Below are 24,999 nucleotides of genomic sequence, written 5' to 3'. Positions count from 1 at the left end.
CACAAACCCCAGTTCCCAGGGAAGTCCTGGATTACTTAGTATTCCCTGGCTATGATGTCCGGAGCTTGGCAAGGCATGAAAATCTTCCTAGAAGTGTTTTGTGCACTTGAAATGTGAGTGAATGGAGGCCAGCCCTGCTCCTCTTGAAGAAGGAATGACAACAAAAGTATAAAGTCGGCACAGCCATGGAGGCCTGCCTGCAGCAGGTATGCTCCTGTGCGCACTGGCTGCAGTAGGGAGTGAGTACATGCAGCAGGTCCCCAGAAAAAAACAGACTGGTGGTGCTGAGAAAAAAACCCCTCCAAAGCAGCAGGCAGCATGGATGTCCCATGTCTAGGGCTCCTGGTGATTGGAGTCTACTATCAGCCATTGATAACCAGGAGTCCCGTGCATCCTCTCACAGGACACCATGCTCTCATCTCCCATCCCCGCTGAGTGTGTGCCTGGGTGATACCTGGTGGCACTGAAGAACAGAGCCCCACCTGGGGCAACAAAGGCATCATCTCTGACCCATGGTTGGGTGGGGCACTTTTGGCCCTTGATGTCCAGCATGGAGGGACAGCAGAAGATCAGCAATAAAGGCCTGAGGTGGGGTGAAGGTGACAATGAATGCTCAGTCCAGAATGTCTGTCTCAAAGGGGACCAGATGGTAATAGGACAGGTTGGTGACATAGGCTGCAGGGTCATCGCCATCCTCCAGCTCTGAGGTAAACTCACTGCCATTCTCAAACCTGAAATGAGGAAAGTATAGTGAGGGCCAGTTCATGAACCCCTGTGAAGTGGGGAGAAAGGGCATAAGTTCAGCTGTAGGACACTCAGGAACCCACTGCAAACACTTGGAGAGGCTTTCTACGACATCTTTCAGAATGTACATCTTTTGCTGGACCAATGGACAATGATCTTTCAGTGAATGTTCAGAAAGTGTGGAAACAGCCATGGCCATAAATTAATTACTTGAAACAAATCCTACTGTAAAAACTTACAGCTCCGCTTTTTCTGTTTCAGAAACTGCTGTCTATATTCTTTCATTCAATCAATATTTATTGAGGTCTCCATTCATTCACTCATTCACTGATGGTGTGATTATTTTCTCTTTCTAGGGGATTACTCTGTGCCAAGCACTGTCCAGGGCTCTGGGAACACAGCCTGAACCCAAGAGGCAGGGCCTGTCCCCAGGGCACAGGTGTCTCCCAAGAGCCAGGGACCGCAGACAGGAATAAGGATGAAGAAGTAGCTGCTGTAGTCATGTTACTCACAGCCTAACTGCATACTTGAGACCTGTGCACCATGACTAGGGCCACCGGAAAGCAGGTGGGTCACAGAGGAGCCAGCCAAGGTAGTGAGTGCTCATGGAGAGAGGCCTTCACAGTTGGGCTGGTGTTTGATTCAGGCTCAGAAGGATGAAAAGTACTCAAATATAGGGTGGGGGAAATGACAGAAGAATATGTGCCCAAAATATAAGGTGACATAGATACATTCCTGGTATCGATTCACCCATGAACTGAAACCATTGCCACTTCCCATCCAATCCACATGTGGCCTCCTATGCCAAGGGGGGCGGCGGGGGGAACAAAGTCACTGCTGTCAAGTTGGTTCCGACTCATAATGACCCCTCCTTGGGTTTCCGAGGCAGTATCTCTACAGAAGTAGATTGCCCAGTCTCCCTTCAAAGGAGAGGCTGATGGGTTTGAACCACCAGCATTCTGGTTAGTAGTTAAATGCCAGGAAAAAAAAAAAAAAATTAAAAAAATTCACAACTATGAAGGACACTCCCCCAAGAAGGGAGCTGTGACGTGCAGCTTGTACTTCTATTTTCCTTAACCTGAGACTCAACTCAGTCCAAACCAAGCAGAGTGTGGTGAGAGGGTAGAAGTAGGCTGCCTCCTTTGGCCGTCAGGGGAGTGGGGCAGGGTCCTTCAAGCCTACCACCCACATTGCCCTTCCCTTTGTGTCTTTCCCCAACACCTGAAGACATCACCAACCAGCAGACATCTGTGGATACCCTAATCTTCCTGAATAGCTCAGAGTGACCACATGAATTGACTGGAATAAGAGGGGTGGATCCTGCCCTTGCATACCAAGTACACTGTGCTGGAATCTGATTGATTTCAAACAGTGCTTGCTTAGAGATGAAGTAGAAAATTAAACATAGAAAAGGAGGTGATTATAGTATTAAAGTATTTGAATACAAAGTGCCATACAATGGATTTCCCTTTTGATTCCACAGTGAGGAACAGTGTCTGAGGCTGCTCAACCCTCCAGGGACCCAGGCTGCTGCAGGAAGTGTGCTAATGTGGACAGAAAACTGCAGTCATCTTTTGAGGCATCACATCTCTTGTGGATGAGGCCAACATTCCAACAGCTTTTTTATTTTTAGGGTCCTTCAAGCTCTTCCTAAAACCAATGTCAAGAAGAAACAAGAGGGCAAATCATGGATACACAGGGAAGCATAACCCTGCTCTGAGGCCCTGATTCACAGACGACAAGATGGTAAGGTGGGAAGGGGAAGCTGGGGTGCTCAGGGAAATGACAGGTCCTGAGGTCCCTGTCAGCCCTCCCTTGGCTTGGGTGTGTGTGAGAGTAAGGTCAGGGTGGCCAACTTTCCTGTCTGGCAGTACCTTAGGCCACTAGAACTCCATTCAGAACCCAGACAGCCGACTGACATCTCCACCAGGGTTTGCTCACCTCCTGAATGCAGTAGGTCCTATGTGTGGGCACTGGCACTCACCCTCCATGACGGCAGAACTGCCTGTGCAGACCCTATCACACAAGGCCTGACACCACATAATTGACTAGGGCTGCCTGGTCATGCTCCAGGGCCACCAGGGACAGCTGCAGCCTGGAATGTGCAGCCTCATTACTCCAGTGTCAATTCTCCAACACTAACCTTCCTCATTCCCTCACCTGCCTGACAGCTTCAGAGTGTCCCAAACAGATTGCTCCTAAGGTGCAGTGCAGCTGCCAGACCAGCTTGACATGTTGCCCTGGATGGAACACCTGGGCAGAAACAGGGCCTGCATTTTGCAAGCCCAGGTCAAGAATCCCTTGAGCTCCTCCAGCCACCTGGAGGTAGGTGCTCCTTTTTGACATGTTTCTGGGATCACAGAAACTCTCCCTGCTCATCTTTTGCTGCTGGTTGGTGTCCCAGAATAGCAGGCTACGTGTTGGTACAGCATTTCCCATCGGCAAAGGCCAGCGTCAGTGGGAGTGTCCCAACTGCCACGGCTTTCTTCTCCCTATGCTTCTCCATAGCTCAATACCACTCACAACTGAACTTACTTCTGAAACCTGGCCTTGTCCCCCTAAAAACAGAAAAGAGCTCCAGGGAATGCTGTGGAATCAGATGGGGTCTCTAGCAGTACCTGGTGACAGGGACCATCTCCATCAGTCTTCTACACCAAGACAGGCAGAGGTGGTAACTACTCCCCGAAAGCCCAAGGACTCCTCCATTCACTAACCTTATGCCTGCACAAAGCCAGCACTGTGTAGCACCAACCCCACAGGTAGTGAACCATTAATGACACTGACAGACATACATATCCCCCTGGCCTCAAAATCCTAAATCAAGGACATCATGCTGGTGGTGCCATGGCAAAGTTTGCCAAGGGCTCTGGTGATCCAGGGGAGACCACCTCCTGCCCCTCCCAACATCTTCCCTTCACACCACCATGAACTGACTTCTCTGTTGCCAGTACCCTGCATTGTCTCCCCACCAGACACCACTGCATAGCCCAGCAAGTGCAGTCCTATCCTGGAGGGCATTCCTGATGGGGCAGGCCCAGCACACATGGGGTCAGATGTGGGCGTCAGCATATTTCTGTCCGCACATTGCTTTTACTCTGTGATGTTGGGGACTAGACAGCACAGGAGCCAGGCTATGACCCCCTTCTTTAGCCTGAGAACTTGGCTACCCTGACAAAGCGCTGAGGAGATGGTCTGAAAGGCATCCTGGGGGTGGCAGCTGGTGCCTTCTTGGAGCAGGCATGAGTTATGACTAAAACCCCTGTGACTAGTGTAGGAGCAGAGAAGATATGGCATCTTTGGCTACTCAGTTGCCTTCATCAGGCTCATCATCCCTCTCAGAGCAGGGCTGGCCTTGCTGGACCCCTCCTCCACTGTCAACCATATGAGGACCACCATCCATGTGCCACTTCTCTCCAGCCAGGGAAGGCCTGGAGCTTAGAAGCCTGGCCTCCCCTTGGCTGGCTTGGGCCTGGACACAGTGACAATGTGCCCTTGACCCAGTGTGAGCCAGACCCTAGGACCTCGTAACACCTCTCACAGGCCTCCTCAAAGCAAGCTACTTGGGCAAAGGACTCCACTTCAAGAAGTTGATGAACCAGGAAAAGTGAACACATCAAATGAAATCCAAATGTGGGTAAGGATGCTCAAAGTTATGGCCACATCTACTTCCTTCCTCCAGACCATGAGCTCTGAGCTCCTGTGTACAGCAATCCCAGCTGCTATCATACCAGTACCAAGGGCCCTCTGATGTAGGTGGGTATTCAAACACTATACTTACAGATGCTCTGTTGAGTCCACATCCAGGTGTTGGTCCTTTCCATTTGGTATACTGTGGTCAATTACAATTGTTTCTGTGTTTGCTAAACAAAAGCCATTGGACCTCATGATTTCTGAAAATTAAAGCAGAAGGGATTAGAGTCTGAGATTCTGAAGTTCAAAGCTTTCTCTAGAATTATAGACAGCATTGCCACCAATCTCTCCTGCCTCCCTCTCCATCTACTGCCACACCCCCAGCTCATATTTTGAGGCAATTTTCTGTACCCCAAGACCCATTCAAGAACCCTGCCAGAGATGGGGCTGCCTTCTAAGATACGCCTCTCCTAGAAAGATGCTTTGGCTGCCCAAGGGCCCTGTCAAAGTATCTGGCTCTCTGCCATTAAAGAAGGAGTTTCCAGCCAGGATCAGAGTGTGAGGTTCAAGTTTTTGAGTCTTGGTCTATACTACAGGTCCTTATAGATTAGCTGTGTGACTTTGGACAGTTAGCTAGTCTTTCTGAGATCTGAACTGTGTCTAAGATAGGGGTAACAACATCTACCTCCCTGGGCTGCTTTGGAAGAATTCTGGTGGTATAGTAGTTAAAGCATTCAGCTGCTAACCAAAAGGTCAGTGGTTTGAACCCACCAGCCATTCTGCAGGAGAAAGATGAGGCAGTCTGTTTCAGTAAAGATTTACAGCCTTGGAAACCCTAAGGGGCAGTTCTACTCTATCTTATAGGGTCACAATGAGTATGAATCAACTTAATGGCAGTGGATTTGGGGGCTGCTATGAGGATCGACGGCACATAACAACAACAACATGAGGATCAAAAAAAATAAGTGTATTTTAAAACAAATGGGTAGCTTTCAACCAAGAGAAACAACTTATAGTGTCTACACTGGCTATCAAATGTGAGCATGCGGGGGTAGAAGACTGGTGCACAGGGTCTCTGAAAAGCTAGGCGTGGAGGATGCAAGAGTGTGCAGGACTCAGACACTCACAGACCAGTCCAACATGAGCTCCACGGCCTTGGGACTCAGCTTCCTCAACTGAAATGTTTCAAACTGCACTGGCTAATAGCATATCTTTCTCCAATTCTAAAATCCTAGATTTCTTCATGTCATTTGGTCCATTTAAGTAGTGAGTATGGCCTGATTTGCCTACAAGACAAGGAACATTTCAGCTTTCTTTCTAAATTTGGTGCAGGCTTTATTTGTATGTCCCAAGGAACTGTGTTTCTGTCACTCCCCTCAGCAGGCTATACATCCTCCATGAGCATATTTAGTTGCCAGGAAGCTTTCTCCTTGGAATGAGGCTCCTTAGTGATCCTGCCCATCTCACAACTCAGTTCTTAGCTGTGTTCTACACTCAGAATTACCTTGAGCTAGACTTTCAGATCAGGCACTCTATTTACCTCTTCCTTAAAGACATGCTTAAAATATAATCCAAAATTCTGGTGCATTTGCAAATCCAAGGATTACCACCTTCCCCTTCAGGGCTCAAGGAATAGAAGCACAGATCTGGAAATAGCCTTCCTATTGCCTGGCATAGCACAGAGCAGTGAGAACCTAACTTACTGCTCAGTTAGTTTACTGGCAGCTGATGACTTTGCTGTTTTGGGGACTGTTTTATTTTTTTTCTTACACTTTGCCATAATTGGACATACTTGATTTCCATGTGTGGATCTGCATTTTTACGAGTGGAATTATGTTACATTTTTAATTTTTGATGGTGTAGTACCTAAGGCATTTGACTGCTAACCAGAAAGCTGGCGGTTCAAACCCATCAGCCACTCCTCGGAAGGAAGACTGGGCTATCAACTTCTGTAGTAACACCGCCTCAGAAATCCAAGGAGGGGTTGCTGAGTTGAATCAACTCGACGGCAGTGAGTGAGGTATTTGGTTCTTGGTTCTTTGAACTTCTCTCCATATGAAGAGAGCTAATGAAATGGTACAAAAATGAGGATAGAAAAATAGATTTCCCCCTTTGCCCTCGTAGGTTTAAAATGACTATTCGTCAGTCAGATTTGCCAAGCCAAATCAAACCCACTGCCATCTAGTCAATTCTGACTCATGGTGACCCTTTAAGACAGAGTAGAACTACCCTATAGGGTTTCAATCCGATTTGCCAAGTACTTGCTAAAATTTCTACTTGACATTGGGAGAAGGGCCAGCTCATATTTCATGGATCTTCTGTAACCCTGCCCGGGGAGTCACAACCACACTAGCATTAGCACCCCTTTACCCTGTACTCTCTGCTCAGACTTGCTTAGCCTTCTTGTTACTGGAAACAGGAGGTATGACACTGCTGGTGAGTCTCTGTAAGTCTTGAGGAAGAGAACTGAAATGTAATTAAGAGGTGGTACTTAGAACCTTCAGGGTCAACTATGGTCTATATTGTTTTGTGAGCTTTGACCTAGGTCTGTCTCAGGAAACACATACAGCCTTTGAGCAACCTCAGCACAGCTTACTGACACCCATACCCCCTTCTCCCACCCTTTATCAAGGAAATTTAGGAGAGGGAACCCTACAAGTTACAACAAATATTGCTGCTGCAAAGCTTTTCTGAACAAAGTTCTGAAGAATTACTTTCAATCAGAACTAGTTAATCTTTCTTAAATGTGAAATCTGGAGCTCCACATAATGGTATCTTTAAAAAACCAATAACCCACTTGCCATTGAGTCAATTCTAACTCACAGCCACCCATTATGACAGAACAGAATTTCCTCATAGGGTTTCCAAGGCTGTAAATCTTTATGGAAGCAGAGTGCCTCATCTTTCTCCCTTAGTGGTTGGTGGGCTTGAACCACTAAGCTTTTTGGTAAGCAACTGAATGCCTTAATCACTGAACCACCATAGCTCCTTATTGGCATCTTTACTAGTCCCAAATGAAAGCTGTGTAACAAATTATTCCTTAACTGCCTAAGAGAATGCAGGCATAGTACATGTGAGTGCAGCCTGTCTGCAAGGTTGGCTGGGCCCTGAGGACCTGCCTAAAGACGGAGTTCCATTAAAGATGACCCCTGGGACCTGTCTGCTCTCTACTGAAGGCTAGCTTGGCTCTTGCAATCAGCCCACGACACCACATAACCTTGGGGCAGGCCAGGTTTTGTAGTTGGGTGCTGGAGACAACCTTCCAAATGTTCAGATCCCTTCTTAACTTGGGTTTGGGAATATATCATTTATCGAACCATATTATCTTTTAATCCATAACCAAGTACAGACTGAGGCTTATTGTTCTGGTTACCTAGTGCCACTCTGACAAGAAATATACCACAAATGGGATGGCCTTAACAAACAGGAGTTTATTCTTACAATTTGGAGGCTTTAAGTCCACGTTCAAAGTGCCAGGCTCTAGGGGCTGGGTGAAAGCCCCTCAACCTTGGGGTCTAGCTCGACCTCCTGCTCCTGGCCCACTGGAGCTAGAAGCATTTCTTCACTCAGACAGCTGTTAGCTGCTGAGGCTGAGAAGCCCCAAGGTTGACAAGTAAAAAGGCACAGTCCCGATGTTACCAATCCACACGGCAGGCCATTAACTTAAGTCCACTGTAAGTCCCAAGGTCAGCAGAACATAGCAGGCTGCTGAGCAACGACATGGCTACATGCAGCGTCCACGTGTGCCATAGGCTAGAGACTTCCTGTATTTAAGGCTTCTGCTTAAATACAGGAAGCAGATCACATTCCCTAAGGCAGCTACTCAGCTGCTCTCAGTACATTCCACCATGGAGTTGATTACCACTTTCATCATGGGGAATACTACATCCAGCTGCCCAGACACTCAATCAGGCCCAGCCAAGTTGACACAAAAACATAACCACCACACTTATGTAAAATCTAGCGACATGTACATGGCTTTGATATGCCTGTGTTAGATGACAATGCAACAAACATTCTGATACAGTTTATATTTTTATTTATTGGGTCACTTAAACAAAAAAGTCCTAAATTAAGCTATACAAACTAGTAGTTTAAAGTTTAAACAGAGAAAAGCTTTCAGCTCTAGCAAGCCTCTAATTATGTGTACCACCAATTTTAAGCAAATAATAGTGTTAAACTTTCTAATGTGTGCCTCTTTTTATCCACGTACACACCATATCACCACCACCACCAGTACCTTCAAATGGATTCTGATTCATGGCAACCACACGTGTATCTGAGTAAAACTATGCTCCATAGGGTTTGCAATAGCTGATTTTTCAGAAGTAGATTGCCAGGCCTTTCTTCCGAGGCACCTCGGTGGACTCCAACCTCCAATCTTTCAGTTAGCAACAAACATGTTAACTGTACCACTCAGGGACTCCTTTTGTAGAGAACCACTTCAGTTACTTTGCTGAATGCCCCTCAGGATGGGTTTGTCTGATGTTTTCTCATAATTAGAACAAGGTTATGCATTTTTGGCAAGAACATCGCAGAAATGATGTTGTGTCCTCCTGAGTGCATCATTATCTAAGCATTTGTTGGAGCTAAATGGTTTTCTCTCTTTTTAAACTTTGTACAGCTTTTTTAGGACTTCTTTTTTTAAGTGCTCAAATAAATGATGCACGAAGGGTCATGTTGGTATCATGTTAACATGTCTTATCACTAGAATGTTGGCCTTGATCACTCCCCTAAGATATTTATTAACTACACGTTGTTGTTGTTGTTACGTGCCATTGAGTCAGACCTGACTTATAACGACCCCTCCTTGGGTTTCCGAGGCGGTATCACTATGGAAGTAGATTGCCCAACCTTCCTTCCAAGGAGTGGCTGGTGGGTTTGAACCGCCAGCCTTCTGGTTAGCAGTCAAGTGCCTTAGGCACTACACTACCAGAGCTCCTTATTAAATACATAGGAATGATAATAACCTTACAATGCAGAAAGTGACTTAACTAAGCTATGGAGTTAATAAATATCTTAAGGGAGATACTCTAAGAATATACAAAACTGTTTCTTTGCAAACTTTTATCCACTAATCTTAGCATCCCCCAGGGGATCTTTTTTGCCATTACTATTACTGCAGCGTTTGCCTAATGGCTATCTTCTGTGTGTAACTATTGCTATGTTTCTATATACTCTTCATGCCACCATCTCTTCATTAATTCATATGTTCATGTTTTTCAGCAAACATTTACTCTCAGCCCTCAAAGTATTCATAGTAGAGTTTTCCTTCCTTACCAAGCCCCTCCTTCACTATACTTTCAGTGCATCTCAGGAATAGGACAAAGCCTAAAACAACGCCTTGTTATTAACTACTAACTGGTCTGTCCTTGTAGAGTACAAATTAGGATTGAGACTGGATAGTTGCTTGATTAATGAAAAACAAAATGATAATTCATTTCCAAGTTCCTCAAACTGGAATGATCAGATGTTGTGTCCAAACTTGATTAGTCCAAGTAGCCAGATAAAGGCTGAGGTTTATACTTCCTTTTATATCACACAGACACACCACAATGGAGGAAACTTCAAACTTTTGTTTTTTAGATCTGATGACCATATAGGTTAGTATGTTAAAGGTTGCATTGGTCCAAAGCATAACCAGAGGCCACAGCATTCCTTATTGCCCTTGATGTGGCCCCAAGGTGTTAAAATGGTGCTCTTGGCATGAACTAGTCCACTAGCTTACACTTAGCGCCATCTGGTGGAACCTCGGACTGTAACCCATGAAAGAGAAAAGGCCTTGAGAGCCTCAATCCACACTGAACTGAACTTAGAGCCCCAACAGCCTCCAGGTCAGTGCCATGTCCTCTGAATGTCACATCAGGGCAAAAGAAGACACTAAGAAAATTGGGCGGAGGGTTGGGAGGGAGCTAGTGTGAGTTGCAGCAGTGGTCCAAGGAGTTTCTGGGAATGGATAGAATTCATCAGGATAGGAGAATGGACAGGCAGCCCATGGGGCCCAGCAAGAACAAGGCTTGGGAAGGCCAAGGGTCTGGAGCAGAGGGTGCTATAGGTAACAAAGGCAAAAACAAAATGCTGATCCATCTAGAACAAGTCAGGGATTTGGGCTTTATCCTGTTAGTAAGGTTAAAAGTTTGTAGGTCTTATGAAAATGATTGTGCGTATATAATCAGAATTTGGCATCAGTATGCAGATTTTATTCTAGGGAAAACAGAGGCTGATAAAGACCTGTGGTATTCTCAGGTGATACATGTGGGCTCCAGAGTCTGAGGTTCAGACCCTGGGGACCCACAAATCCATACACACCAAATATGGGATGAGAATTGAATGATATGACTTTCTCATATGTGAATTATTTTCTCAAAGATATGTAGGTACTATCATAGGTACTATTCTCATTTTTTTTTTTTTTTAAAAAAAGCATTCCTGGATTTACTGTAGTTTGTTGTCTCCATGTTTTCCCTCACTCAATGAATAATAAAAGTACAACTTCTATCATGAGGGAACCACCCCCCAACACACACACTACTTTAATATCAGGAAGCACCAGTTTAGACAGTGAGGGACTGGCTAATGTGGGAGCAAAGATGGAAGGTCTGGAGGTCTTCACATGGAGAATCCCCAAGACAACGAGGAGAAGATAACCTGATGAGTCAGGGGGCTCAAGCTCTGGAAAGGAGGTGAGAGGCTCCACCCTGCTACCTTGTGAGAGACTGTTTGCTAATGTCACTGTTAGAAACTCCACAGTAGAATAAATATTCTATGCTGAGCCCAAGCTAACCTACTGTACCATCCACCCTAGCCAGCACCTGCAACACAGAATGACTCTTTTACACACACACAGACCTCCACATTTCTGAGGATGATAATCCCTGTCCCCTGCTGCATCTTGTCTTCTCCTGGCCAGTCACCCCCATTTCCTTCCACTCTTCTTCTCCCACCATAGTCTACTGACCCCTCCCCATCCCTGGATGGCTTGGGGTGTTCTATATCTTCATGCTTCTAGTCATGCATGTAAGGTCACATGGAGGCTCACAAACATACAAGAGGTTTCCAGTAAAGTTAAATTTTCTGTCCTCAGTCCTTGCAAAAGGATGTGAAGAATATATCCAAAACCTAACAAAGCTCTACACTTTCCCTGACCTATTGGGTTTCTTTTCATTCCTTCCAGCCTCTAGGATAAACATAGGTTGTGCGTTTATCCAAGGAATTGATAAAAGTATGACACTAGATAGAAGCTTGGAGGATGTTCCAGGGTCACTTCCCTTTGAGCAGTTATTCAACCAGAAGCAGCCCATCCAGTGATACTCTGCCCTCTGACACTCTGCCTCGAGGGTCATCTCCTCTAGTAATATAAGGCTCCAAAAGGATCCAGCTGCTGCCTGCTCTTCCATTCTCTCACTGTTAGGACAGAGACACCAGAACTGGGGTCAGGACTGAAGAAGAGCGGTGTCTATTTGCTCCAAGTCAGAGTTTAAAACTCAGAATAATGCACAACTGGGATTCTGGAGTCCTCTCTGAGTCCTCCACAATGAAGGCCCATATGCAATCTGGATAAATGATTATGCCATTTTCACTGTCTTATAAAGAAGGCTCTGGATAGTGGACGCCTACTCATGTTTTTAAGACCACCATCTCGAGTGGGTCTCAAAGGTACTGACACAGACAAAGCCTATCTTAATAGCATCCTGTGCGCACACACTCTTATTTTAAAAGTATCTGACCCACTCCAGGTTCCCAACACTTGTCCAGCCTGCCCAGGTCACGAAGCAGTTAGGAATTTTATAACTCAGAAGGACACTTGTGCCCCAGCAGTATCAGCCGTTGCCTCCCAGTGTGTTCTGTCTCTCCAGCACCACAACCTGCTGAGATTCCTTCTCAGCAGGCAACTCTGGCCTTAGCATACTCTCATCTCTTGATTCTTCTGTATCAACTTCCTTCAGAGTCCTACTCCTTCTCTATTCAGAGAGGAGATGAAGGACATGAAAGCCCCCTCCCTCCCTCCTACAGACCAAGATGTTATGTAGGATCCGGGCTTCCAACCATTCAAACCAGTTCATTCTACTTAGACCCCCTGCTGAGAATTTTCATTTCTATCCCAGACATATTGAATCAGAATTTACAGTTCAACAAGATCTCCATGTGAATCTTGGGGATCTGTAAGATTCAACCGGGGATCTTGTCAAAATGTAGGCCATATCTGGGGTGAAAATGCAAACTCTCAGCAGTGGGTCAAATGGGAATGAACCTGGTTCAAAGTTCTGCATAGGATCTCACATTGAATAAAGCTGTGTCTCCTCTTCTAACTGTCCTCCCTCTCTTCTTCCCTGGAAAACCCCTGCAAGTCCCCACTCAAATGTCACCTCCTTGGCCAAAACAAAGCTGGCTTCCCTTTGCTGAGTGATGCAGATGGCAACCCAGTATTTGATACTCCCAGGACAGTGCTCTTTCTTCCTAGAAAATATTCCTCCACAGCCTTCATCAAAATAGCTCCACAAAAAATGAAAGTGTAATATTCTAATGATACATGCAACCCAGAACTTATATAAAGGTGTCAAACAGAGCAATGTCCCCTTCCTATTCATCTAGACCTTGGGTCATACAGTCCTCTCTGTTGATGTTGATGTTCTTGTTGCCCTCACCAAAGCAGCTGGACCTCTGGCTCTTTAGTGCTAGAAGGCACAGTCCAGTGTCAACTATGTTGTTGTTGTTGTTACGTGCCATCGAGTCGGACCTGACTCATAGCGACCTCTCTTTGGGTTTCTGAGGCAGTATCACTACGGAAGTAGATTGCCTCATCTTCTTTCTGAGGAGTGGCTGGTGGGTTTGAACCATTAGCCTTCTGGTTAGCAGTCAAGTGCCTTAGCTACTATGCTACCAGAGCTCCCAGTGTCAACTATAGCTATATCTGAACCATACTTCCCTTTTTATCCTGGCTGCCCCAAAATCAAAAACCAAATTCAAAGCCAGATTATACTAACTAGTTTATTCTTGCAAGCTACACAGACTGACTCCAGTAATTCTCTTCAAAATGCTGCATTCATGTTTTTCATCATTATATTATTTCTTAAGGAAGTTCCATTTCATATGGCAAGTAAATTCCTTTGGAAGTAGAAAAAGTATAAACTGCAGGTTGGTAGGTAGAAAATACATTGTTCAATAAAAATCAGGTATTATAGTCTCTCACCCAGTACTTCTATATTCTGTTGAATTGTTTTTGAATATCCGAAGAGTAGGTATGCCCAACCATGCAGACAACAAACTAGAGAAGTTTCTGGGAAACCATGCCTTCAATGCAGTACCTTCCCATACTGCCACTGTAGCACTTACCTGATATTTTCACTGGACTTTGAAAACTGGGCTGAATTTTGTGGACATTATCATTTTTTAACACTTGATCCAGAGGGGATCTTTCAAAGAAGGTGAGCACAACTTCTGACCTGGAGTACTAGGAAGAAATACATTCATTACTAGAAATTAATACCTCTCATGTGTTGGTACCCTCTGTGTGCATGGAGGACACTGCCACAGAGGGGAACATGAGCAGCACCTGGTACCAAGGCACCTGGCACAGACCCGTTCTGCAAGACTGACCACAGTGAGGCTGCCATCATTACACATTTTCACTTTATTAATGATTCCACTGCATCATATGGCCAACATGGAAGGCCTCAGGATAGGATGTGGTTAATAGAAATGGCATCAATTGTTTCCTGGGTGTTTTGCATGTGTCAGGTGTTTTGCATACACACTCTCCCTTCATCTTTACTATGAGCCTGGGCTGAGTCTATTCTCCCCATTTACACATGAGGATATGGAAACTCAAAGGTGTTAGATAGGTCTGCCTGACACGCAAGTCCAAGTTCTTGATTATGATTCAATACAAGCTCACAAACTTCCTCTGAAAGGGAGCTGGTGGGCAAATCCATGGCAGCCTTGTCTACTGGGGTTGGTGCAAACACCACGGCTTCCACGCACCTGGTCTAGAATCCTCTCAGTAAGAGGATCCTGAGCAAATACCACTAACGCCAGGGAAACTCCATGCCTGCCTTACTCAGTGCCTCCTTGGGCACCTCATTTCCACCTTTTCCCTAGGAAGGAAAAAAGAGGCAGTGGAACTCATAAAAGTTTTCCTTTCCTCTGATTACAACACCTTCTACCCCTTCAGCATTCCCATTCTCTAGCAATTCCAGGGAGGAAGCAAAGCAGAGAGTGAGATGGAGTGGGCAGATTGACTGGGAGGATGGATCCTTTCTAACTCTGCAAGATGGACGACACCTCCCACCTCCTTCCCTAGCCCCAATCATACTCACTTTACACGGCATGCTGATGATTGCCTTGAGAAGCTTTTCCACCTCATTAAGCCTGGTCTCAATATCATGGGCGTCCTTTATCGCAACTAGCCCTAGATTGGGGACAGGAAGGCCAAAGTCAGAAAAGTGAACTAGCAAGTATACTCACAAATTAAGTACAAAACAGTAGTCATCCATGACAGGGTATCATTCCCTTGCATCATCCTCACAGTGAGGGGTGCAGGAATAGTTACTTAAAAGCCCTATCTCAAAACTCCTGCTCTAAACCTCATGTTAATTTTCAACTGCCCAATGCATGGTTTACTTTTGTGCTGGGGTCAATGAAAGGAGCTCTGGTGGCACTGTGGTTAAAGCATTGGGCTGCTAACTAAAAGGTCAGTGATTCAAAACCACCAACTGCTCTGCAGGGCAAAGATAAGGTCTGCTTCTGTTAAGATTAGAGCTTTGGAAACTCTGTGGGGGCAGTTCTATTGTGTCCTATAGGGTTGCTAGGAGTCATAATCTGTGGCAGTGGTTTGGGGTCAATACTGTCAATCTGAAAAAGAGTTTTCTACCAGGCTGGGAACAGCAGAGCAAGGGGAAAGGAGGTAGGAAGACACCTCTAAATAGGGCATTCAGCCCCAGCCAGGGTGGTGGGGACAAGAAGGGGGCTAGCCCAGGATGTACTTGCTTCCATGGGGGTCCTGCCAGCCATGACTGACTACCCACAGGTTGATGCAGTGAAACCACACTTACATGAGTCATCTCAGTGCCATGTTTGGAAGGAAAAGTGATCCTATCTTGGCCCAAAGAAAATCAAAGTGGGCATGAGTCATGGTGCTTTCTAGGAATCTGAGTATCTTTTCTGCTGTGGTTTACAGAAATCCTACAGATATGGCAGCTGTAGTACTTACATATAACCACATGGCTCTAAAACACCACCAAAGAAAAGGATGGGATCACCCCTTCCTCTTCCTCCCTAGACTGTCCCACTTCCACCATCCCCACTCTGCATGGGGAGGAAGGGAGGGAAAAGAAGAAGAAAGAAAATACTCAAGTCTCAGATTCTCAAGCTGCCTTTTCCTCAAGCTCTTAATTCCTTGATTAGAATTTCAAACATTCATATCCTCTAATATACATAAATACCATACTTTGCACCAAAGTGATTGGATCCTCTGCTTGCTACAGGGAAGTATACAGAAGAAGAGAGGACCAATTCAAAATTCTCCAGAAGGTCTTATTTTCAAGAGAAGATAACCATACAAATAATCCCCACAAGGAATCCAAGGGTAACACTTAGGGAGGTCAATATATCCTGCCCTGTGGTGATCTTTTAGGTTGCTAGATTTAGCAAATAAAAATGCAAGATGCCTAGTTAAATTTGAAGAAGACAAACAGTGAGTAATTTTTTAGAAAACTCTGTCTCATGAGACATTTGCAATAGACTTATACTAAAAAACGACTCAATGCCTACCTGAAATTCAAATTTAACTGAGTGTCCTGTAGTATACACTTTGTTGTGACCCATTTTACAGAATGAAATAATGAAAGGCAGAACTATCTAGTCATATCTCTGGGAACAATACCAGTATTTCAGCTTGGCCCACATACTTTTCCCAATCTGACCCCAACACACCTTGCCCAGGTGTGTGTCCAAGGAACTCTCCTACACCCTTCATGCCAACCATGTGGACGAGACCCATGTTACCCATACATAGCCCTCCACATGCCTCACATGGTGCTCCCTCGGGAACAATTGTCCCAGTAGGCCTTCTCCCATCTCAAGGTCCCACTCTAAGGGCAGGACAAATGCCATCTGCTTCATGAACTCCTCTCATACTATAGAACTCTGTACTACATAGACTCTGAATAGAGCTCTCCCTCAAAAACCCCTCTCCTACCTCCTATTCTGAGGCATTTGTAGGCCCAGCTGACTTGTGAGTCTACTGCAGCTATCTCTGAGACCCTGAGGGCAGAAGCATGTTGGTTCATCTTTCTGTTTATAACCAGTACATGCCAGGCACATATGAGGGACTCAATGTGTGCTGCCTATTTGTGACCATATAAAGTTGCATAAGAGAACCAAAATCAACACTGTTGCCTTCCTCATAGTTCATGAGTATCGGGGTACCCCTTGGGTTCAGCCAGGGCAGAACCTTCCTACCAGGTGGCCTCTGGGCCTCAGAAGCACTGGAGAGAGTGGCCCAGGGTGGGACATCACTAATACCAATTAGCAGCCCCTGTTGCCCATTTTCATGTTTTCTGAATGGAAGCCAAATAGTACCAGTTGTCATGGAGTCTACTCTGACTCATACCCTATGTGTGTCAGAGTAGAACTGTATTCCATAGGGGTTTTCAATGACTGATTTTTCTGAAGTAAATGACTAGGCCAGTCTTCTGAGGCACATCTGGGTGGCCTTGAACTGCAACCCTTCAGTTAAGTCAAGTACATTCATTAGCCATTTGCCCCACCTATGGCCACCAGAAACCAAACAGCACTCATCAAAAATGTAGACATGCTTAGAAACAAAAGAAAACGCAATGAAGAAATGTAAACACGAAAAGGCAAGATGCTGTAAGCCCTCCCTGTAAGGACAAAAATGACAGGTCAGTGTTCTTCAGTAGTATGGTTTTAATCATCTAATTCCCTATCACGGCTGCCCAGGGAACAACAACACTGGTAACTGGGATCAACATTCTCAGGGTGTTGTCCCCCTTTCTCTAAGGAAATCCATGCAGCTGAATATCAATGTATATGAGCAGAGCTGCTTCCTCAGGAGGGCTCAGCTCAGTAAAGACTGAGATCCCAGGAGGGATGGATTTGGCCCACATTCTGACAGCCTCAGAACTGGACTGCCCTACAAGGGGAAAGAGCCATACAAAACCGAGCAGGGAGGTCGGCATGGCATACACCACAGGGCTGCCATGTTGGGATACGGTGGCTTACTGAAGGCCAGGGGGCTCTGCCAGCCTAGCACTGACAATGCCAAAGTTTACATTTCCCTGCTCTTGGAGCTCTGGACATCACCATCTTCAGTTATTTTTGAAATGTTTCCTCATTAGATGGATGGGTGGGTTGAACGCATAAGAAAAACATTTTAAAAAACAAACAAACTACAAAAAACCCAACTGGAACCTGGGGTCACAGAGAAGAAATGAAATAAATCTTCATTCTGAGCTTTCTAATTATTTCATACTTCCTGGGGTTCCTTCTCACAGATTTCTCAATTTCATAACTGGTGAAAATGTCAAACATCTGATGGCAATGCCCCAAATTATGTTAATTCTATAATAAAATGACATAGAGCTGAGAGGTGAAGTTAGGAGCAGAAAATGTGTGGGGCACAGCATTATTTTTCAGTGATAGATGACAAGATCTATGAGCCCAGGAGGTACTTCTGACCCCAAATAAACTGAGTACATTCATTTGGGTTTTTTCCCTCCTACCTGTTCTACTGTCTCTTTTGTGACTCAAGTGCTTTAGCTTTTATGGCTGAAATACATTTCTCAAACATCATTTTTTAAAGTAGAAGTTTTGAACTTTATAAAAATGTGATTAAACACAGTAATTTAGGACCTTCTAAAGCTTTTGGGTTTGTCTTTAATGTATTTTATTGAGAATATACACAGCAAAACATACACCAATTCAACAGTTGATACCTGTACAATTTAGTGACATTGATTATATTCTTTGAGTTGTGTAACTTTTCTCATCCTCCTTTTCTGAGTTGTTCCTTTACCATTAACTCACTGCTCCTTAAGATTCTTCTTATCATATCTTTTAAATTGCTGCTGTCAATTTGATCTTATACATATAGTTCTTAAAAGAGCATAGTGTTCAAGACACATTTTTTGTGAGTTAAGTGAAACCACTGTTAGGTTTTAGGAAGACTTCAGGAGATATTTTTGGTTTAAGGTTTAAAGATTATCTCAGAGCAATAGTTTCAGAGAAGTCTGGAGTCCATGATGATTTGACATTCTGTTCTACATGTAGAAGCTCTGGTAGCATAGTGCCTAAGGCATTTGACTGCTAACCGGAAGGCTGGTGGTTCAAACTCACCAGCCACACCTCAGAAGGAAGGTTGGGCAATCTACTTCCATAGTGATAGCACCTCAGAAACCCAAGGAGGGGTCACTATGAGTCAGATCCAACTCGACAGCAGTGAGTTTGTTGAGTTGAGTTCTACATTTTCCCCCTTTTAATCAGGATTCTTCTATGAAATCTGTGATCAAAATGTTCAGTAATGGTACTATCCAGTTCTTTTTGTCTCATTAGCTGCACATGGACACAATCACTCATACCATATCCTCCTCCTATTCCTGATCCTCCTTCCTCTGTTGTTCCAGATGAATCTAGACCAATTGTGCTTTGGATGGCCACTGGCAAGCTTTTAAGACCCCAGGCATTACACATTGAACAAGAAGGCAGAACAGAAGCACTAAGCAAATTATTAGGCCAATTAATTGGAATGTCCCATGAAATCATGACCCTAAACCTCTGAATCAAGAAACCAAATCTCATGAGGGTTTTGGTTGTACATAAGCAGCCTCAGGGGCTACTTTTTTTTTTTTTTTGTGGTCATTGTTGTAAATATATCTATCACAAAACTTTTGCCAATTCAACTTTTCACAGGTGTACAACTTACTGACAGCAATGACTAATCAGCTGTGCAAATCTACCCTTAATCAACATTATATTTCCATCACCATTAGCCCTCTTATCTCCCATTCCTCCTGCCCTTGGTAACCACTAATAAAATTTGCTTTCTATATGTTTGCCTTTTCTTGTCTTTTTATATAATAAGGTCATATAATATTTGTCTCTTTGTGATTGACTTATTTCGTTCAGCATGTTTTCCAGCTGCATCCATATTGTAGCATGTATCAGGAATTCATTTTTCCTACTGGGTGAGTAGTATTCCATTGTATGCATGAAATTTTATTTATCTATTAATCTGTTGACGGGCATTTAGAGTGTTTCTACCTTATAGATATTGTGAATAATAATAAAGACCCAAACCCACTGCCATCAAGTCATAGCAACCTGTTGGATGTCCAAGGCTGTAAATCTTTACAGAAGTAGATTGCCTCATGTTCCTCCCACAGAGCAGTTGGGGGCTCTGAACCACTGACCTGGTTAGCTGCCAAATGTCTTACCCACTATGCCAGAAGAGCTTGTTATTGTGGCTATTGTGAATAGTGCTGCAATAAATATTGATGTACAAGTCTCTGTTTGAGTCTCTGTTTTAAAGTCTTCTATGTACTAAAACTTTTGGGCTTTATATTCCAAATATTGTTTATGGCATACCAAAAAAAAAAAAAACCAAACTCACTGCCGTCGAGTAAGATCCAACTCATAGTGACCCATCCTTGGGTTTCCGAGGCGGTATCACTATGGAAGTAGATTGTCCAATCTTCCTTCCGAGGAGTGGCTGGTGGGTTTGAACTGCCAGCCTTCTGGTTAGCAGTCAAATGCTTTAGGCACTATGCCGCCAAAGCTCCTGTTTATGGCATAAGGGTTCTTATTTCACTTAGTTCAACTGCCTGAAAACATAATGATAAAAATTGCATGTGGGTAAAATAGTTGTGAATTTGCCCGGTTGCACAAAGAGTAAACCAGATCAAAGAGCTCTTGATTTTGAGACTGTGATTTCAGAGACTGACCAGCAGGGGGTGCGAACACTCTGTGAAAGCCCCAGGACAGGACTTAGTTCACTGAGGAAGTCGTCCAAGATGTTGATAAGTGCCTTAGAGTTGATTTCAGCTCAAAGTGACCCCATGTTACAAAAGGGACCTGCCTCATAGAGTTTTCTTGGCTGTAATCTTTACAGAACCAAATTGCCAAGACTTTCCGATGTGGAGCCACTGGATGGGTTCAAACTGCCAAACTTTTAGTTACCTGCCCAGCACTTAACCATTGTGCCAGGGTTTCTAACTAGTCATAGAAAAGGTCAATAGTCCACCAACAACAATTAAGTTCTATTGGGAAGCTAACTCCTGACACTTCACAGCTCCCACTAATTTTTCTAATTCCTGATAAAGTATAATCACGAGTATGACCTCAACTTTTTAAACTTCACTGTATACAATTTGTGATAATTTTATCCAGGTTTGGCCCAAACACTTAAGAATTTGAAACAGAAAAACTGGCAACACTATTATGTATACATTTCAGTGAATCAATTTTACATACATCTGTAGGCGAAAAATCAGCCTTGAGCAGGTAAGATGGCCTTTATTAGTTAGTTTAGTACTAGCACAGCCTTGAAAATTGAAAGCACAGAATGTGTTTCTGTTAGTTTCAGAATTAGCTTCTTTTTGCAACCACAAGCACCTAACTTATTCTTGGAACCCAAACTGAACATGTTATCAGTGTGAACAAACACAGACAGACCCAGTTTCCTAACCTTAAAGCGCAGGGTCCAAAGTCCCACTTTGCAGCAAAAGAGACGTTGGGGCTGAACATTTCTGCTAACTGTCCTGGGCTTCTACCTCTACTGACTTTGGAGGTTCAAATCTGACTTGAGTGCTTTCTGCCACCACTGTAACACTGGAAATAAAAATAAGATGCTTCTTGGTTCAATCCTGAAAGAAGACTATTCTTTTCAAAGCTCTTTAAGAAACACTTAGTTACCCACAAAACAGATTTCTTGAAAGAAAGAAAAGAAGCTTTCTTACTCACACACTATAGCCAAGAGAAATGCTCTGTAAAGTGAACTTTTAAATTACATTTAAATAGCTTCTTCTCCATGTAACAAATGGGTCCATCAATATACTGTACACAAATAACAAAAAAGCATAGTGTTTGGGTTATGCAATGGCCAACCTGGTTGCATAAGAGATTTATATTCACTCAATGTTGAGTGTAATACAAATTTTTGAAAGAAAATAATTTTCTAGGAAAATTTTTAGTGTTTAGGAAAACACTTGTTTCCTAAATATGCTTCAGATATACTGTTTTAAGAAGTAGAGAGTTAGTTAACTTGAAAGTATAATTCAGTTTGTTATTCTCTGCATAGTTAAACATCCCAATGGCAGTTTGAACTACCTGGAAAACCTCAGTTACTCTTTCTGAGTCTGACCTGCTATCGTGTGTGGATGTCACTTCGTGTGTCTTCACAGCAAGAGTAAGTCTACTGCCATGTTTATAAAGGACAGAAGGGCTCTCTAACTCTCCCCTGCACCCTGCTACAGACATCACCTAGTTAGACAAGGATGCTCAAACCCCAACCATCAGAAGTGGGGAATGGTGGTCAACATTAGTTTCTCCTCTACATCTTTCAAAGAAAGCAGGCACAGAGTGTAGGAGAAAGAGACAGAAAAGGCAGAGATACAACAACAATTCCTGAGGACTCAGGAAAGGGGTGAGGGGGAATTTCATTCCTTCCTTTGCCATTGCTGCTTCCCATCTGTGAGATGAGCCTTGAGATACTTACCAGAGTGGAATAAACTGTTAGGGTTAAACTTACTGATCTTTATTACATTCTCCTGTAACCCTGCCCTCTCTGAGTCTCTTTGACTCTCCCCAACTAAAAGCCAATTTCCCTTATTAAACTTCAGACAATATTTTTAAAGCCAGTCGTTTAGCCAGTCTGCCTTAAAACATCACAGGGACTCAGGGTTTACTGTACCATTTGAGGTTCTTGAGGTAGGAAACATCTCCTGAGGTTTCTAGTCACTTGTTCATTCACTCATTTCAAGTGTTGATGGAGTTTCTACTAGGAGCTAGGCACACAGTGGCAAACAAGGCAGACAGGGGTCCTGCCTTCACAGGGCTTTCATTCTAGTCAGAAAGGCAGAGGGGAAGTGAAGTGACTCTTGGGTGAGACTTCCTGGGCGAGCAGATATAGGGATATAGGGAGGGAGGAGGTAGGGGCAGTGGGATCAGGAAATATGACTGCCCAAAGGAGTCCCAGACAATGAGGATTTGACTACGAAGGGCAAAGGGGAGCTGTACCTTCTCATGTAGGTTCTGGCCATGGGAGTTCAGACACATTTGGAAATTCTTATGGTATGGGTCCCGAAGAGTCCAAAGTTATGCAACCCTCAAGAATTTGCTCTTGGAGCAGTCCCCCTAAGTCTGATCCATACCAAGCACCAAATTAGGTTTCTAGGAAAGCAAAGCCACAGGGCTTGGTCTGCAGAGGTCCCATGACGGACCTCATACCTTATCTTGGGAGCTCTGGTGGTGTAATGCCTAAGACATTTGACTGCTACCCAGAAGGCTGGAGGTTCAAACCCACCAGCCACTCCTCAGAAGGAAGATTGGGCAATCTACTTCCATAGTGATACCACCTTAGAAATCCAAGGAGCGGTCCTTATGAGTTGTATCTGACACAACAGCAGTGAGTTTGGTTTTTTTTTGGTTATATCTTATCTCTTTCCAGCCAGGGTTGAGGCTATCATGGCTTCTGCTTCACTGGAAGCCTCACTGGGAGCCAAGTTGACCACACCTGCAGAGGGCAGTCAAGAGTGGCAGCCAGTGACTCACCTGCATCATCAATTCTGTACAGCATGTTACACTGTTATTCCCTTCTTCCCCCATTTGATGACTCACTTAGGGGATGTGGCCTAGCCAGGACAAAGAACAGGTGTTCTGGAGTCAGCAGTCCTGGTCGAAACGCAGCACCTTTCGTGTGTCCACCACTGTGCCAGGCACCTTGTGATATTCCTATTTTCAGCACTTACAACCCTGTAATTCACTTATTATGATTGCTATTTTATTAACAATACAAACAAAGTTTGAGGAACCAGGTAACTTGCCTGAGGCCCTACAGCAGAGCCAGAATTTGAAGTTTCACCTCTGATTCCAAAGGTATGCTTTCAACAGCTGAGCATGACCACCTCCCACCAGGAATGTGCTCTGTATCCCAGAGGGTACAGAGTAAGAGTCTTGGCTTTCACAAAGGACAAAGGGATAGTTGCTGATTTGGGATTAAGAGATATGTAGAAGCACGGCTTTTTTTAACCAGTTAGTAACAGTTCAGTCATGGCTGAAGGAAACAAGGGCAACATATATGTTGTATAGCAACCAGATCTCATGTGGAACAGATCCTGACCCAAATAGGAAATAGGCAGTGGTGCTCTGCTCAAAGACGGTGGTCAACTGAACCACTTTGAATGTGTTTTGCAGTGCAATCAGCCACAATCTTGGAGGATGCAGCTGACTATTTTTTACTTCATTCAAAATCTGACGTGCAAGTGATATGGTTGCTATGCGATGTATAAGCTGCCCTTGTTTCTGCTGGCCATGACTGAACCATCTCAAACTGGTTTGAAGCCCTGTGCAGAAATGACTAGCATTTTATCAGTTTACTTACACGTTCATTCCTTCCCTCTTCCCTTTCTACTCTGTCCAATTATTGCTCATTGTGTTTTTCCTTATCAGGAGGGTAAAGTGATACAGGAGCTCTGGTAGCACAGTACCTAAGACAACTGACTACTAACCAGAAAGGTTGGTGGTTCAAACCCACCAGCCACTCTGTAGAAGCAAGACTGGGCAATTTACTTCTGTAAAGATTTACCGCTTTGGAAACCCAATGGAGATTGCTATAGTTGGAATTGACTTGATGGCAGTGGGTTTCTTTATGGTGTTTTTCTATCGAGCTGATTCTGACTCATGGCAATTCCTTATGTTACAGAGCAGAACTATTCCGTGGGATTTTCTTGGCTATAATCTTCACAGAAGCAGCCTCTGAGGCCTTTCTTCCACAGGTTCAAATCATCAACTTTTAGGTTAGTAGTTGTTAGTTGTCATCAAGTCAATTCTGACTCATACTGACCCCACGTGTGCTGAGTAGAACCATTCCATAGGGTTTTCAAGACTGTGACCTTTCAGAAGCAGATAGCAAGGCCTGTCTTCCGAGGCACCTCTGGGTGGGTTTGAAGTTGATCTCCAACCTTATGGCTAGCTGTCAAAGCAAACTGCTCGTGCCACCCAGGGACCTTGATTTGAAGTTATTGTTGTTGTTGTTAGGTGCTGTCGAGTCGTTTCCGACTCACAGCGACCCCATGCATAGCAGAACGAAACACTGCCTGATCCCGTGCCAGATCCATGATCCCTGCTGTACCTGAGCCCATCATCGCAGCCACCATGTCAATTCATCTCGTTGAAGGCCTTCCCCTCTTTCGTCGACCCTCCACCCAACCAAGCATGACATCCTTTTCTAGGGAATGGTCCCTTCTGACAATATGATCAAAGTAGGTGAGACGAAGACTGGCCATTCTTGCTTCCAAGGAGCATTTTGGGTGCACTTCCTCCAGGACAGATCTGTTAGTTCTTTTAGCAGTCCATGGTACTTTCAGCATTCTTCGCCAGCACCACAACTCA

At 44.3% G+C, this 24,999-nt stretch overlaps 1 protein-coding gene across 1 annotated transcript in view; it reads right to left on the bottom strand.

Moving 5' to 3' along the window:
- Positions 1 to 613: 613 nt before the first annotated feature.
- Positions 614 to 24,999, bottom strand: part of PXDC1 (PX domain containing 1) — a 33,446-nt gene continuing 9,060 nt past the window's right edge. The window contains exons 2-5 of the mRNA XM_007935357.1: positions 14,691 to 14,782; positions 13,708 to 13,825; positions 4,523 to 4,634; positions 614 to 731 (exon numbers count right to left, since the gene is read on the bottom strand). Coding sequence (XP_007933548.1) covers positions 614 to 731; positions 4,523 to 4,634; positions 13,708 to 13,825; positions 14,691 to 14,782 — 440 coding nt within the window. The remainder of the gene's footprint in view (positions 732 to 4,522; positions 4,635 to 13,707; positions 13,826 to 14,690; positions 14,783 to 24,999) is intronic.

This window comes from Orycteropus afer, unplaced genomic scaffold (genome assembly GCF_000298275.1).
Source record: "Orycteropus afer afer isolate SDZICR_OR568_19922 unplaced genomic scaffold, OryAfe1.0 scaffold00027, whole genome shotgun sequence".
In the NCBI taxonomy this organism is placed as follows: domain Eukaryota; kingdom Metazoa; phylum Chordata; class Mammalia; order Tubulidentata; family Orycteropodidae; genus Orycteropus; species Orycteropus afer.
Note: the sequence above shows the minus strand (reverse complement) of the source record. Positions and strands in the feature narration are given on the sequence as shown.